Genomic DNA, 16,492 nt, shown 5'->3' with positions numbered 1-16,492 from the left:
CGGGAATGGGCCGGCGCCCACCCGGGAACCCGCCCCAAACCCGAGGACCGTCAACGCGCCAGAGGGTCAAGGCGCCCGCCAACGCAGCGGAGGAGGGCAGGACGTGGGGGGATGGGCTCCGCACCTATCGGAGACTTGAGATGTTCTTGGGAGAGGGAGCGGACCGAACCCAACCCTGGAGAAAAAAAAAAAAAAAACTCATTCACACCATCCCTCCCTTCTGCCCCACTCGCCACACACAGACACAAAAAAAATTAATAAATAAATAAATAAAAATAAATAAATAAAATAAAAAATAAATAAAAAAAAGGACGCTGTACACACATTCCCACATAGCATTCACGTCCAAAATGTGCAGTCCAAAATGACCCTCCCCCAAGTGGGGGAGGGTCACCACAATTCAACAATACGACTGCCTGTGCCCGACCCCCGGCCCCGCCCCCGGACCAGGCGCCCCCCGGACCAGGCCCCCCAAAGAGGGGGGGCCGACACGACCTGTACGGGCCATCCGACCAGAGCCCCCCTCACCCACTATATACCTAATAAACCCCCTCCCACCCCGACCTTACCCTAGCCACCCCTGCCCCCCATCCCTTCCTGGGGAGATCAGAGGCGTCAGCCCCAGATCCGGTAAGCCGCTGGCTAGCCACAACAGCCCCCCGCCAAGACCCCGTACCCAGTGGCCCGCACCTCCTCCAGGCCCCAGACTCCGTGCCGCGATCGGAGATCGGGGGTGTGCAAAAGACCCCCGATCCTCCCTACGCCCACTCAGATGTTGTGTTGTTGCATGTTGATCTCAGGTGTGTTTAAAACTGGGAGCACCGAAGGGGGTGCACGGCACAGCCCACCCCCCCTCCGGAAGGGAGCTGGTGCCAGCGCCCCCCCTCCAAGCAACTACCCAGAACCCTCAATGTCTAAATGCGAGAGGGGGTGAAGGGAGCCGCCCGGGGCGAGGCTCACACAACAAAAGCCCCCCCCCCCCCCCCAGACGTCTTCCCCCCACCCCCCCATATCGTGGCCTACATGAATGTGCGTTGTGAAAATGTTTGGAGTGAAAGTGTCTAAAATGCATGATAAAATTGGGGAGAGGGACGTCACCAAAAGGTGGCAACCTCCAGTAACACCCTCTCCCCAAGGACCTACATGTGTGGCGGCGTGATGGAGCAGGCAGAGGGAGGAGTCCGGGGATGGGGAGCAAAGGACTGGGGAGCCAACCCAGGGAGCCAGCTCCTCTACTGACTCCAATAGGCACCCCCGCTCCCCGAAAGCTCCACCCGGAGAAAGGGGCCCCTCCAGCGGCGCCACCATAGCCCGGGGGACGGGGAGAGGCCGCAGGGCCCGCCAGCCAACCACCCACCAGGACCAACACCTCTACCTCCCCCAGCCCACCCCCCATGCCTACTGTATTTAACCCCCCCCCCCAAAAAAAAGTTAATAATAATAATAATAATAATAATATATAATTAAATAAATAAATTAATAAGATGGAGGGCCCTGGCCAGCCAGCCCGCACGAGCCATCCCAAACCCCACCCCCCAGGTGAAACCCGCACCGGGAGACTACACGGACCAGGACCGGGACAGGGGGCTGGACACAAGCCCACCAGAACGTCCACCAAACCCCCCCCCCCCACACACACACACACCACCCGTAGATTTAAACCCTCCACAACACTAACATTCAAACATCTCACCATACATTCGACACTAGACATCCAGGCTGGGTAAGTCACTACTCCCCCTCCCTCCCCTCCCCCCACTAGCAGAATGCCAACCCAAAGAAGGGGAAGAGCATCTGCCCTGAGATGTTGATGACCATGCCCCCCTACCAGCTCAACAGGCCCTGAGGACCCCCAGCGCACCAGAGGCCCCGTGCAGGGGCGGACACCCGGGCGCACGCCGGCCCAGACCCCAAGCGGCACACCCCCCGGCACACCCCCCGGAACCGGAACCCCCGAGGCCCCGCCGGGGCCCTCGCCCGAGGGCGGCGCGCCCCAGGGACCCCAGACCCCCAGACCCACCCAGGACCCACCCAGCGACAGCACAGCTACCAGGTCAGTAACCCACGTCCGTCCCCGCGTAGCTCCCCAAGAGCGCCGCAAGCGGTGCTGTGGGCCACCCGTAGGCCTCCCAAGCTCCTCCCAGATGGGGGCAACAGACCCTGGAGTCAGACCCACCAAGCGCCCCACTCCAAGTGCCCCCAGAGTCCCAGGAACCCCTGCACCCACCCACTGCGACCTACAGGGAGCAACCCACTGCCCCCCATTCCACTAAGTGATAGTGCTAATCAAAGGAGCCCAAAGAGATCGAACAGATGTGGATGCAGATGCTGTCTCAAGATTAATATGATCCAACAAAAGATCTCTATACTGATTGATACTGAGATTCTCCTTACTTTTCCAATTCATGAGGATAGTTCTTTGCGATACATAGTGCAGTGAAAACCATGTAAACTATTTTATTCCCAGAGGGCTTTCCTCAAAATTACCAAGCAAGCAAACCGATGGGGAAGGTGTAATTTTACAGCTCAAGCACTTTGATAAGTCCTTACATATCTGTGTCCAGAACCTCTGGACTGGTGTGCATAACCATAACGCATGAATATAATTATCAGGATGATTGCCTATGCAGTGTGGACAGATATTAGATTGTGCCAGACCCATCTTGAATAATCTTTGTCCTGTGTAGTGTACTCTGTGAAGGATTTTGTATTGTATTAGTTGTAAGTTGGTGTTACTAGTCAATTTGAAAGTTCTTAGACATATCTGAGCCCAGAAGTCTTGTTCAAAGTTGACTGATAGATCCTCTTCCCATTTCGTAATAGGAAGAGATATTGAATCATCTATTTTAGTCAGTGTCCTGTATGATTTAGACAGTAGTTTGGGGGGGGTTAAATCTAGGAACTCTAATATATTACTTGGAATTTGTAAACCACCTTTAATATGCTTAAATTTTTTTCTAATTATAGATTTAAGTTGTTCATATTCCAAAAATTTATTTTTACTAATGCCATATTGCATATTTAGTTTGGCAAAATTGATGAACTCGGTTCCGTCAAGTAAATGCTCCAGATATTCAATACTTTTATTCTTCCAGTATGTAAAGTTTATCATATTATTATTTTGTAGGATATCAGGGTTATTCCAGATGGGTGTACGACTGCATGGGATAAGTGACGACTTTGTCATTTTAAGAAACTCCCACCATGCTGTCAGAGTAGAGCTGATATTGATATTTTTAAAGCATGTATGCCGTTTTATATTTGAGCTAATAAACGGCAAATCTGAAATCATGATATTATTGCATATTTTCTGTTCTATATCTATCCAGGGCTCGTCTAACGGATTTTGCTTTATCCATTTAGTGATATATTGTAGTCTATTTGCCAAGTAGTACTTATGGAAGTTAGGCAAATCTAGTCCCCCTCTGTCTTTAGTTTTCTGTAGTGTCTTTAAGCTGATACGGGGCGGTTTATCTTTCCAAAGAAATTTAGAGATTGAAGAGTCTAGAGATCTAAACCAGTCAGATGATGGTTTATTGGGGATCATTGAAAATAAGTAATTAATTCTAGGTAAGACCATCATTTTAATCGAAGCTACCCTACCCATGAGTGAAATTGGAAGCGATTTCCATCTATCCAGGTCATCTTCTATCTTTTTTAAAAGTGGGATGTGATTAGATTTTACTAAATCTGCAAGTTTAGACGACACAGTGATACCCAAATATGTGATGTTTCCTGAACGCAAATGTAAATCTAGGGGGTAAATCTAGAAGGATTCTAGTAATCTAATTACTTGAGAAAGGGAAGAGTTTGAGTGCTGAAGATAGAGTAATACATCATCAGCATAAAGACTAATCTTATGCTCTATATTCATGCATTTTATACCTTTAATAACCTTTGTTTGTCTAATTGTTGCTGCTAGAGGTTCAATAAAAATAGCAAAAAGTGAGGGGGAAAGTGGGCATCCTTGCCTAGTGCCCCTCTGGAGACAAAAGCTGGAAGATGTTTGATTATTTGTCCTGACACAGGCTGTAGGAGAGCTGTATAAAATTTTTAACCAATTTATAAAAAAATTGCCAAAACCAAATTTATGCAGAGTAGCGAATAAAAAATTCCAATTTACTCTATCAAATGCTTTTTCTGCATCTAAAGACATTATAATAGTTTTATTATTTGTACTGTAGGAATAATCTATTAAATTAAGTAATCTGCGTGTATTTGTGGGTGACTGCCTTCCTTTGATAAAGCCAGTTTGGTCTGGGTGGATTATGAAAGGAGTGACTTTGTCTAATCTTTTTGCAAAAGCTTTACAGAGTATTTTAATATCTACGTTGATTAAGGATATGGGACGATAACTGGTGGGCAACATAGGATCTTTGCCTGGCTTAAGCAGAACACTGATGGTGGCAGAGTTCATATTAGCTGGAAATCTGCCATTTTCCTGAATTTCTTGCAACATTCTGTGAAACATTGGTGCCAGAATATTCCAGAACTCCTTATAAAACTCAGTAGGGAATCCATCTGGGCCTGGAGCCTTTTTATTGGGCATGCTTGTTAAAGCTTCCTGAACTTCAACTGTTGTCAGCGGTGAGTCCAGTGTCGTTCTTTGGTTATCTGATAGTTTAGGAAGTGTAATTTTATCCAGAAACTGCTTGATGACATTGTCTGATGGATTTATCTGTGATGTGTATAAAGTTTTGTAGAAATCACGGAAGGTGTTATTTATACATTCTGGATCATGTAATGTATTCCCATTGGAATCTGTAACTGCAAATATAGTCGTTTTCTCTTTATTTATTTTTAACTGATTAGCTAAGAAGCTTCCTGACTTATTGCCATGTTCAAAATTTTTTAATCGAAGTTTTTCTATTAGAAATTTGTTTTGCTTTTCAATATACTGGTTTAATTCTAGTTTTATTTATTACGGATTTTGCCCAACTTTCCCTCTTCCTGGGAAGTTTCTAGTAACTTAAGTTTTTCTTCTAATTCCTGAATCTTCTTGTTTTCCAACTTCTTTTTGTGAGATGAGAATGAAATTATTTTACCTCTCATCACTGCTTTCCCTGCTTCCCAAAGTATAGATGCTGAAGTGCCTGGCAGATCATTGTGTTCTAAGTATGAAGCCCACTCTTCTTTGAAAAATGTATTAAAATCTTCATCTTTAAGCAACGATGTATTAAATCTCCAGCTCTTGTTTTGTGGGGTTATTTTTTTAGTTGTTAGGGTTAAAGTAACAGGAGCATGATCACTAATAGCGATAGGATGAATTACAGCATCTGAAACGTCCGACAGCAGCGAACTGCTGATTAAGAAATAGTCCAAACGAGAATAAGAGTGGTGAACATTTGAAAAAAAAGTATATTGCTTACTATTAGGATGAAGAGAACGCCATGCATCGCAAAGACCAAAATCACTCATGTATTGTTTGACTATATTTAATGACTGCCAACTACGCTGAGACCCTGTTGTATTCAGCCTGTCTATTTCCTCATTTAGACCAAAGTTGAGGTCACCCCAATAATTAGAGAACAATCCCCGTGTTTTGAAAGTGCATGGAAGAGTTTGTGGAAGAATGAGGGTTCATCAACATTTGGACCATATACACTAACAATACATAACTTCTGGTTATGAATAGATATTTTAATTAATATGAATCTACCTTCGGGATCAATAATTTTATCTAATATTTTAAAACTAACGTTTTTGTGGATTAAAATTGCTACTCCTCTCTGTCTAGAGTTATAGCAGGCAGCAAACACATTGGGGAACTCAGGTGAGTTAAGATCACTTACAGTTGTATCTGATTTATGGGTTTCTTGCAATAAGACAACATCTGCCTTTAATCTTGTAAGCTGGTTAGAGATCTTTAGCTGTTTTTCCCTGGTGCCTGCTCCATGCACATTCCATGACACAAACTTTACATTCATCATAGGTGAAAGTGAGAAGTTAAAAAGTGCATGTCTTCAGAAGAATAGTTATACAAAGACCCAGGTAGCATCATCTGACGTGCTTGTGATTTCCTGGTCAGCAGGAGAGGAGCAGATGAATAATATAAAGAAAGACAGAGAATTAAGAAAGTGCAAAGAGTGAGAAAAGATGAAAGAGAAATAACCATCACCCATGCCTCGTGTACCCAACCGTGACTAACAACCATACCGTGCAAGCGTCCTCTTGAGCTGTGCGTTTATTTTTTTTATCACCGTGTTCCAAACACTTTTTTTTTTTTTTTTTTTTCAAGCATGACAAGCTATAAATCCACCCTTTGTGCATCTAATAAAGCCAAGGAGTGATCTTCTGATCCCTGAACAACTGACCATTGATATAAAGTTTGTCAACTGCCACGTTAGCTCTGACGCCATCATTAATGTATTTTTTCCTGATTGGAAATAACACTTGCCTACGGTCTAGGATTTCCTTTGGAAACTGGTCATTAACACTTAAATCCGTTCCTCTCAATTCGCGGCCATAGCTTTTAACAAACACTTTTTGTTTATAATGCTCAAATTTGGCTACAATCGGACGAGGGCGGATTTTATCGGGTTTCTTACCTCCGAGCCGGTGAACGCGATGGAAGGTGATGTTTTTTACCTGTTCCGCCGGGATTTTCAGCTTCTGCTGGAGAAACTCACGTATAGCAAACTCAGGGTCCTCTTCTTGGCGTTCCGGGATGCCTGCAAAGACGAGGTTGTCTCTCATACTTCGCGACTGTATGTCCAGAATGGATTCTTTCATCTTCTTATTTTCGCCGGTCAGCCGCGTCAACCCCTCGGTTAGCTCCGTGACTTTCCCTCTCAGCGCGTCGTTCTCCGCGGCAACAGAAGCTAGCTGGTCTTGGCTAAATTCGACCGCTTCTCTGAGAGCCTGGAACTCTTTGTGGAGCACCTCTACCAAGGCGAGGCGAGCGTCCAGGCTGGTAAGCTTTTTGTCGATGGACTCCAGGACGTCGCTGTAGCTCCTGTCGGGAGACAGAGTGGAAGTTGAGGCACCGGTAGAGCTAGACCGGGTTCATTTGAGTGAAGGTGTGTTTGTGGCTGCGGGATTTTTTTTCTTCCCCATCACGATGTTGTCAAAACACTCGTCCAGGTAGCTCTCCAGGCTCGATAAGGTCTCTTCTTCCAGTTTGTTCCCTCGTGAAAATGAGACAATTGTTAATGTTTAAACTTTACTTTTAATTTTCAGTTATTGGTTATTACTTACCTGAGTGGATTTAATTTTGAACTACATGTATGCCGCCATTTTACTTACGCACAGCTCACAGCTCTCGCGAGATCTCAGCCGCTCATCTCCCCTCCTCCCCTGACTTCAATGCGTTCGTCATTCAGAATTTCCCTAATGTTGTCAGATATAAAGGGCCTGCAACTCCCACAGCTAGGGGGCCTTTCGCTTTGAGACAAATTGTGATCACTGATACACAATTATTGATGAGCCTCCAGGACTGATTGACTGGTGGTGTCACCTTAATTGTTGCTGCTCCTTAGAAGGCATTAAACCATTTCAAGATTTCATGCTATTTGCAAAAACCAACAAAAATATTCACTGTCAGATTTTGTAGATCTTCAGAAGAGTGGGCCTTACAGAAAATTCAGCCTCGCTTAATCCCTCATGGGGTCGCGGGGTTGCTGGTGCCTATCTCCAGCATTCACTGGGCGAGAGGCAGGGTACACCCTGGACAGGTCGCCAGTCTGTCGCAGGGCAACACAGAGACAGACAGGACAAACAACCTTTCACGCACACGCTCACACCTAAGGAGAATTTAGAGAGACCAATTAACCTAACAGTCATGTTTTTTGGACTGTGGGAGGAAGCTGGAGTACCCAGAGAGAACCCACGCATGCACAGGGAGAACATGCAAACTCCAAGCAGAAAGACCCAGGGCTGGATTTGAACCCAGAACCTTTTTCGGAAATCCTTAAACTCCGTGAAACTTACGTGATGGAAATGCACACGGATGATGTGAGTCAAATCCGGGCCTACAGCCTTTATGCAAATAAACTACAAAGTGTCGCTCTCTTCTGTTCGGACATTTTCATTCATTTCCGTCAGGCGGGTTGTGCTTATACATCATGTCATACAGAGGATTGTGGGATTCCTTATAGCTCCTTAGCACCAGTGGGGGACATCAAGAGTTCCCTATACTAAAGGAACCATGACAGGAAGTATACAGGCCTTCCTTAATGACTGTACTATTCAGACAGCACTTATCATGGCGAGAGCTGATGCACTTCCGCTTTGGCTAAAGAGTCCTTACCAATTTGACCTCTTTGGATGCAGCCCCTTTCTCTGAAAGTGATGTGGCAGCACAAATTTGGTTTGCTAAGATTCAGGAGCACTGTACAGATAACCAAAGTAGAGATTCATGGCCATAATACAAAGTGGCACGGTTGACACAAACCAAACATATGATATCAGAACAAACCTTTCTTGCTGACTGGTGGGCATGTTGCTGGAGGAAGGATGGTTTGAGCTTGTTTTCAGTTTCAGGACCTGGTTACCTTCCAGTCATGAAGTCAGGCACTAACCCCTCCACCTGGAGCTATCTGTTTGACAGCTGAAGCTTTGTCCAAGTTGGCTAATTGATGGGACGGTGATCCCAAGGACAGCAGCAAATCCATGACAGAATTTCCACCTTGCTAAATATTGTGGTGGGACGTTGTCTGGGCTAATGTATTACAATGGAATTTGACCAAAGACCCAAAAGAAAAACCCATATTATGTTTAACATATTCATCCATTTTCTGTACCTACCTAGTCCTGTTCACAGCTGCATGTAGAATTAATGATATCCAATAAACCCATCAGAGTAACAAACAAGATGGACAACCTTGCAGAGACAAAACACACACAATGTCAATTTAGAGCCACCAGTTAAATCTATAGTTGGCAATCCTGTTCACAATCACTTTTTGTTATTCTGGATGAAATGGTCCTTCCATCCTGATAGTAGTCAATACATTATGTATTCAGAATAAGGGTGTTAAAATGTGATCTCTGTGGGAGCTGCAGGCCTGTAAAAATGCTGTCCAATCCTGTAATTTGGACAATATGGCAAGGATTTGTTAACATTTTGTTCCTGCTCTCACTCTCCTCTTTCCCTCCATCGCCTTATCTATTGGTTGTCTGACACGGCAATCATTCTGATGCACTCATGTAATGCCAATGTGTGTGTTCGTTCTTTGTTAGTTTTTGCTTGCTGGCTGTGCACGCACACTTCTAGTTAGTGTTGCCAACTGTCCCATTTATAACCGGGAGCTTGAATTGTTTACTTGTGTGAGTCAAATAGTGAACAGATCTGTCCTGAATATCGCTTTAGCAGACATATTATGACTCACAATATGATGATGGTGACCATTTAAGGGAGTTTTTTTTTATTGACTTTCCAAAACACTGGCAAATTGCGGAGAAATGTCAGTGTTGGATACAAGCTTGTAACCAAGAGGACTTTCCTATGAAATCTGACCAGAGACAACTATGGGCTCTTTGCATTTCCTCGTTGGCAAGGAGCCAACACTTGAATGTCCAGACCTGATACCATCGAACGCAATGTCTGTGCAGGTAGGCTACACTTATTTGGTTAGAAGAGTGGTGGTTTCCGTGTTGAGCTTTTTTGGGTTTGTTTTCATGGAGCAAGCCACTAATTTCTCTCACAAGATTGGTGATCTTGTGTGTGTGTTTCTGCAGAGGGTGTGTGTGTGAAGGTGAGATGGGATCTGAGTGTCTGATTATTGGTATCGGATGATTGACTTTGCAACTTTAGAAAAGAAGCTCTTTTTAAGTCTATTTTCTCAATAAACTATTATAAATTAAAACATAGGCCTGTAAAAAAATACATATATATTTTGTAGTATTAGCTGTAATTCTAGCGGGTTTCTTCCTCGCGTTTGATCCATTGAGAGAGAGGAGAGGACAGCCTCTCCTACCTTTCTACTAATACTGCTTTTTTCCTGCTGATTTTGAGGACTCTACATTTCAACCATGGCTTAAGCTGTTCTATGCTGGGTTTCTCAATTGAAGCATGTTGAAATGAAGCTCCTGGGATGTCTTCATCTAACAAAATTAATTGATATTGCAGTTGTTGCCATTCTAGTTTGTGCTCAGCTTGTCCGACCATCTGGGAAACCCGAGCTGTCACTGGGCAAATGACGTCACATGTAAATGTCCCATTAAGTTTTATCAATTAACAACTGTCCAAACTCTAAAGAGGGTGCATTTGGAACCAGCAGCCTTGCAACAGAACACAACCCGTTAGGAACAACATTCTTGTTATTGTACCATAGTGCAACATTAGAAACAATGTCAGTTCTTACATTAATGGTTCCCTTGGCAAGCCCCTTCTTCTGCACCCAATAACATAAACATTGCACAACTATGGAGTAACAAGAACGAGAGAAGAAATTATGAGAATCTCCTTTTGATTGTTTTTACAAATAGAAAACAGGTCAAGAAATATTGTAGAGTATAGGTTGCACAATTTATATGTTTGAAAAAAAATTCAACACATTGATAAATCTGGTAGTTCATAGTCTAAATTTCACCTGTATCTTGCCTTTTGTTTTGCATTTTTTTATATAAGGTGGGCCCAATGCTGAAAAGCATCGCACATTCCACTTTTTGTGTCTACATAAATAGAACAATGAATATGTTTTGTTCATTTCAACCTTTGTTTTAACCTGTGTTCGGTTTAGAAAACTATTATTTAGGTTTGACCAGTCAGCGTATTTAAGAGGAGAAATTATAAAATATGTTGATATTCCCGAAAAATAGTGAAAAAAAGCATTAAATCCACTGGTAGACCAGACTAGACCAACTCAGGGTCATTAGCTGTAACAATGCATGACCATATTTTCTTTGTGTTTACACTGTAACACCACAGGGGGGCGCACTCTCCCTGTATAATGCACACGAAAAAAAGGCAGACGGCAACTAGTAATTCTTTTTTAAGTCTCGTCAATTTTTTAGTTGTGTTTTCTTTTGGGGTGTTTTTGACCATGAAGTCGCTTATTTGCGCAATAAAATAAGCGACTACAAACACAAGTTGTAAAGACACTTGCTCCTGCTGCTGCGTTTCAGACAACGTGAACCGACTGAAATATCCAAATATCACTCCAAATGAACGGAGAACTGTTTTAGGAAAAATCGCGCTGGGTAGAATTACAGCACAGTGGTGTGGTGGGTTGCTTGTTGTGGTTCTTTTGGCCTTGTTTCTACAGAGCTGGTCCCTTGTTAGTCTCGCAACATCTGGCAACGCTGCGCCAGGTGCCTGTCCCTGACAGGCCATATTAAAAGCCCAAAAACAAATTCTTTCTCACGCGATTTTAGTATGGGAAAAGGTAGGCTAAATAAACTATTTTTATTATTATTTCTGAAATGTTTTTTACGGTTAGTCTAAAGTCATTTATATACTGTATTCAGACTGGATGATTAGAAATCCATTTCCCAACAGTCCCAGCAGCATTATTATATAGACATTTCTGGGCATTTCATAAAGCTGTAGAGCTACTAAAGAAATAGATTGTTTAAAAATAAATAAATAAATAAATAAATAAATAAATAAATAAATAAATAAATAAATAAATAAATAAATATTACCCAAGCTAGTTGCCTATAACTAAATCCACGTGGAGCCTATTTCCACCAAAACACACACCCTCACTCACTGTGCAGCTTTGTTGGGCCCTTAATGTCTGTCAGGTAACTCAACTCCTCTCTGATGTCATGAGGAGTAATTGAAACCTTGCGGAGGGCTGCAGCCACGAAGCCGACCGGATCCCCGCCTCTCACCGGACAAAAATTCCGCTATGGGGAGGATCGGCGGCGGGGAACATGGCGCAGTCACTGCGGATTAACTTTCACTAAGGAAAACTTTGGAAAGCGGCCACATAACAAGCACGCCTGGCCGGATCTGGAGCCGACTCGCTGCGCACAGCCCCGGGTAACGGACGACAGACTCCTGGGCGGCTTGTTTTGGATGGTGTCGGAGGTTTTTCCTCCCCTGCCTCACTTCTGCTGCTGCTGCTGCTGCTGCTGCGGGATCAAAGTTTGGAGCAGCAGGCGGAGGATTTAGCGGAGATGGAAAAGCCCAAAGCGAGGAAAGAGAAGGTGAGGCCGGTGGAAACTAAACTGGGAAAATATGCGGCTGTTCAGTGCGATCAGCAGGAGGAAACGAGATTTCTTAAGGCTCGCTGGAGCTTTTGATTAAAAAAACAAACAAACAAAAAAAAACAGGTTGCACACGTCTCATGAGGTGTTGACATCTTGGAGGATAAATTCAGGAAAAGTCTGAAAGCACAGGCGGTCCAAAGGCTGTATGGGACTTTAAAAAGAATTTGATTTGGGGGCCTTCCAACTAACCAGCACCACAGGGTAGAATAGATTATGACACTTTTTGTCGTTCTTTTTATGCGTTTTACAACTAAAAACCTGGATTACAGTCTACAATTACAAAATATCAATCACACAATGACTAAGTATTTTATGAATCACCTGTTCTTCACATCATAGTGGGAACAAATGGGTGTCTGTTTAAATATAGTTAAAATTATCTATTGTTTTCTTTTGTAGAAATTCTGTTTTGACAATCAGAGCTCAGAGGTTTGTACTTGTTAAATGCAAGATGGAAATGATCAAATACAATCTGACATAATCCTAATTTTGTTCATTTAAGCCACTAATCAGAATGATTAAAGTTCACATAATTTAAGGAGTTTGTTCTTATTTCGGGCTCTACTGTGTGCTAGGCTATTTCTAAAAGATCAGTCTGTTCAATATATTTTACCAAATAAACTTCTTATATTAAGTTTATTACACACATTTCTACGTAACATTTAAACAACAAGTATCTCAACTAGTTTTTCCGTGATTACTACCAGTCAGTGACTGTACAAAAGTATTTATGCCTTAGATATCTGATGAGACCCTTATCAGTTTGGGGGCTCTTAGTGTTTGCTCAGTTTGCTTTTACTTTGGGCTGGCTGTGCCCGGAAAGTCCTTTCAGGCTTGTGCCAAGGTCCTGTAAAGCTGCATTAGGTTTCTACACAGCTCATGCACATTGTTGACTACATGTGAAAAGTAGGAATTTAATCTTTAATTTTTTTCCCAGTGTTTTCATGTTCTCCGGTCGCTCCGATTACTCCGGCTTCCTTCCACACTCCAGACTTTTAGCGCGTATTCAAACTAGTCCTTTGGTCCTCTTGTTTGGTCCGGACCAAAAGCGGACTTTATTTGAATTTTTTTTCCCATTTGGTGAGGTTTGCTTTTACATTGTGCTTTTTGTAACTGAACTATAACTTGTAACAAAGCCACGTGTGACAGTCGTTGCTCCCATGGGCCAGAAATGACTAGGGCGGGATGTAGCATAGACCCGGAAATGGAGAAAAGCTACTTTGGAAAAGCTGCATTCAGCGCCTCTGTCTTGCACATTTGTGCTGTTATTACAGCTGATAATCATTGAGAGTGGAAAGAGGAGCTCATTCAATGCAGGTTGCCTGACATTTTATTTCTAATTTTGAATCCGTGTTGGAAAATGTTAACCTGACCCTAGCCAGCTGAATTTCGCTCCACCTCGTTTCACTCACATCCATCTGGGACCTCTCCCATAGAAAGTGATTTCTCCAACCAATTTTATTGTCCAGCCAATCAGGACGCAGGGCTGGAGTTTCATAGATGTGACGTGTTGGAGAAGCGACCGTGAGACTGTTTTGATTCAGACAATGGCGGCTCGCATCGAGGAAGCAAGCGTTAACATTGATGCTGCTATTTCTTCTGTGTTGTCCAATCTACCTAATATTGTTTCATTAAAAGAACATCAGAGAACGGCTCTGAAGGCTTTTGTTGGTGGAAATGATGTTTTCGCCCTTCTCCCAACCGGATTTGGCAAGTTTTGTTTTCCTGGGCGCGCCCGTGGCGGAGCGGTTAGCGCAAACCATATTAGGAGGCCTTTAGTCCTCGACGCGGTCGGCCCGGGATGCTTTGCCGCCTGTCTTTCCCCCTCTTCCTGTCAGCTCACTGTCAATAAAACACGTGCCACTAGAGCCGCAAACACATTTAAAAAAAAAGTTTTGTTTTTTCCTGCGTCGCTCTCATCAGCGTCACGGGTTGGTTTTGGTGTGAGTGGTTGAAATAGCACGTCGATAAAGATGACAGACAAGTGGCTTATCCAATCATATGCAAGGATTTTTGATAAGGCCCAGCCTTCAAAAGAGGCAATTCCTATGGATCAGTCCCAGATGGATGTAAGTGGAGCGAAATACATCTGGCAAGGGTCAGGTTAGGAAAATGCATCCTGCAAGTCGAAGGAGTCCCACTTCATGCTGGCAGAAGTATTGCTAAGCAACAGGTGCTGCCTTCACTGCTACGGTGGCCCGAAAAGTCCAAAGAGACATATGTTTTCTGTAGTTGGGTCGGATCAAGACCTTTTCAGGTTCACACCATGGAATCACACCAAAGTGTGTTTGGATGTGGATAGAGACCACCTCAAAGAGTAGGTCTCGGTCCGGTTGTGTGGCCGGGACGAGGGTTTGCTTGAGTTTGTTCACACCTGCACAAAAGGAAACAAACTTTGGTCCATTTAAAGCGGACCAAATGTGGCAGGTGGGAAAAGGTGTAGGTATCAGTGTGAACATGAATGGATGTTTGTCCCTGGGATGGACTGGCGGTTAGACCAGAGTGTACCCCGCTTCTCACCAAATGCAACTGGACATCCTGCAAGGTTAGGGGGGTGCAGACAATGGATGGATACAAGATGGAAAACAAGGTTCCAGATACATTTTTTCATTCCTTTAAAAAATGAAAGCCTGAATTTCAAAACAAACTAAGGGCTGTTTATTTTGGTTCAAATTCAGTTGATGACCTTAACCTTAATCTGTGACATCAGAGTTTTAGCTTTTGTCCAGTTTATTGACCATTTTGGAATTATTAACAAGAGAACACACACATTCAAAGATAAAAGTAAATACTAGCTGCTTTTTGGCCTCTAGGTTCTTTTACTTCTGGGTTTAAAGCTGTCACAGAGTCAGGCAGGTTTAAATAGGTCTGGTTCTGGAAAATAACTAACTGCCCTCGTCGGTAACTGACATAACCTGTTTTTAAACTGTTTCAAAGACAGTTTGAAAAAGAAGATCATCATGCCTTCTGAGCTGAAAGGTCTCCTCTTTTTAGGGGATTATTAGCTGGAAATAAGGAGGAGCTTTTAGGCGAAGCACAAGGATATGATGTTGTGCTGTGGAAGTTGGTCTTTTGGTTCTGCTGTGCACACATAGTCAATGTCGACACATCCCTTCACTTGATGATGTTCCAGAGCTTTTAAGGGGTTTGCAAGAAAGAAAAAAATATATCTTCCTAAAGATTTCAGGAATCCATTTGAGTTTTGACTGCAGTATCAGCCTGGTGCTTTGAAACTCAAACTCCATCATGACTTGCATTTAAAGATTAATGAGCATATTCAGGAGCAAAGTCAATCATGGAGATTTTTTCCCCTGTCTTAGTGTTGTTTTCCAGGAATGTCCTCCCTGTGACCCAGGCTGAAAAGCGGCAGTGAATCGTAGAACAGGACACAGAGGAAGTGTGCGTTTGCTAGCAATCATGGAAGGACTGGGGCAGGATACTCATGCTGTGTTCCTGTTTAAATGTTGCTCCTCTGCCTCAAACTCAAACTCTTAACTGAACAAATTCTTCTACTAGACCTTCATCATCTGTGTGTCTATTTGAATGTGTACTGTTTTCTTGGACAGCTATATTTATAGAGCTCTAGAGTTATCCTGCTGGGTGTCTTGTTGAGTCTTTCCAGTTGTCCCCTGAGGATGTGTGTCTGTACAGTACTGACCAGCTGATACAAGGCTGCCATTCATTTGATGATGCAGGCATCACAGTGTTATCCCTGAACTCTTATTTATAAACGATAAATAATGTGAAAGGGCTTGAAGCTAACAAAGCAGCTTCTTCATTAACCTCTTACACCAGTGAAAATCATAAAACAAACCGATCTTTTGATTATGTAACTTATCATAAAAAGGAAAAAGAAAGTGAACAAATAGAATTATATAGCAAAAAAAATTAATTAAATTAAATGAGCCGATCTATGACAGGGCAATACAGAGACACACAAGGGCAATCAAGAGAAACCAAAAAACATGTTTTCCAATCCATGCAAGCATAGGGAGAACAAGCAAACAATACACCGAAGGGAATTGTAGGGGGGAGGTCATGTAAATCATTGCAGGGTAAAGAATTGTTCTTTCAAAGACTTACACAAAAGGTTCAAAGCACACTGTCAAACCTCTGGGGCATCATTTGAGTGCCACAGTAAATGTGAATGGTTTGGAACAGTGTGCATGCATATATATACATATACCCAACTGTAGACAACGTTTGCCAAGTTTGCAGTTTTTAAACAAAAGGACATTTATTCAATTCAATTCAATTCAATTTTATTTATATAGCGCCAAATCATGAAACATGTCATCTCAAGGCACTTTACAAAGTCAAGTTCAATCATATT

General features: G+C 43.1%; 1 protein-coding gene across 2 annotated transcripts in view; it reads left to right on the top strand.

The window, feature by feature from the left end:
- Positions 1–11,773: 11,773 nt before the first annotated feature.
- Positions 11,774–16,492, top strand: part of ttc28 (tetratricopeptide repeat domain 28) — a 188,962-nt gene continuing 184,243 nt past the window's right edge. For both annotated transcript variants that reach the window (XM_036140650.1, XM_036140649.1), the window contains exon 1: positions 11,774–12,096. In XM_036140650.1, the coding sequence (XP_035996543.1) occupies positions 12,067–12,096 (30 nt within the window). In that variant the 5' untranslated portion in view covers positions 11,774–12,066. The remainder of the gene's footprint in view (positions 12,097–16,492) is intronic.

Source organism: Fundulus heteroclitus, chromosome 8 (assembly GCF_011125445.2).
Source record: "Fundulus heteroclitus isolate FHET01 chromosome 8, MU-UCD_Fhet_4.1, whole genome shotgun sequence".
In the NCBI taxonomy this organism is placed as follows: Eukaryota; Metazoa; Chordata; class Actinopteri; order Cyprinodontiformes; family Fundulidae; genus Fundulus; species Fundulus heteroclitus.
Note: the sequence above shows the minus strand (reverse complement) of the source record. Positions and strands in the feature narration are given on the sequence as shown.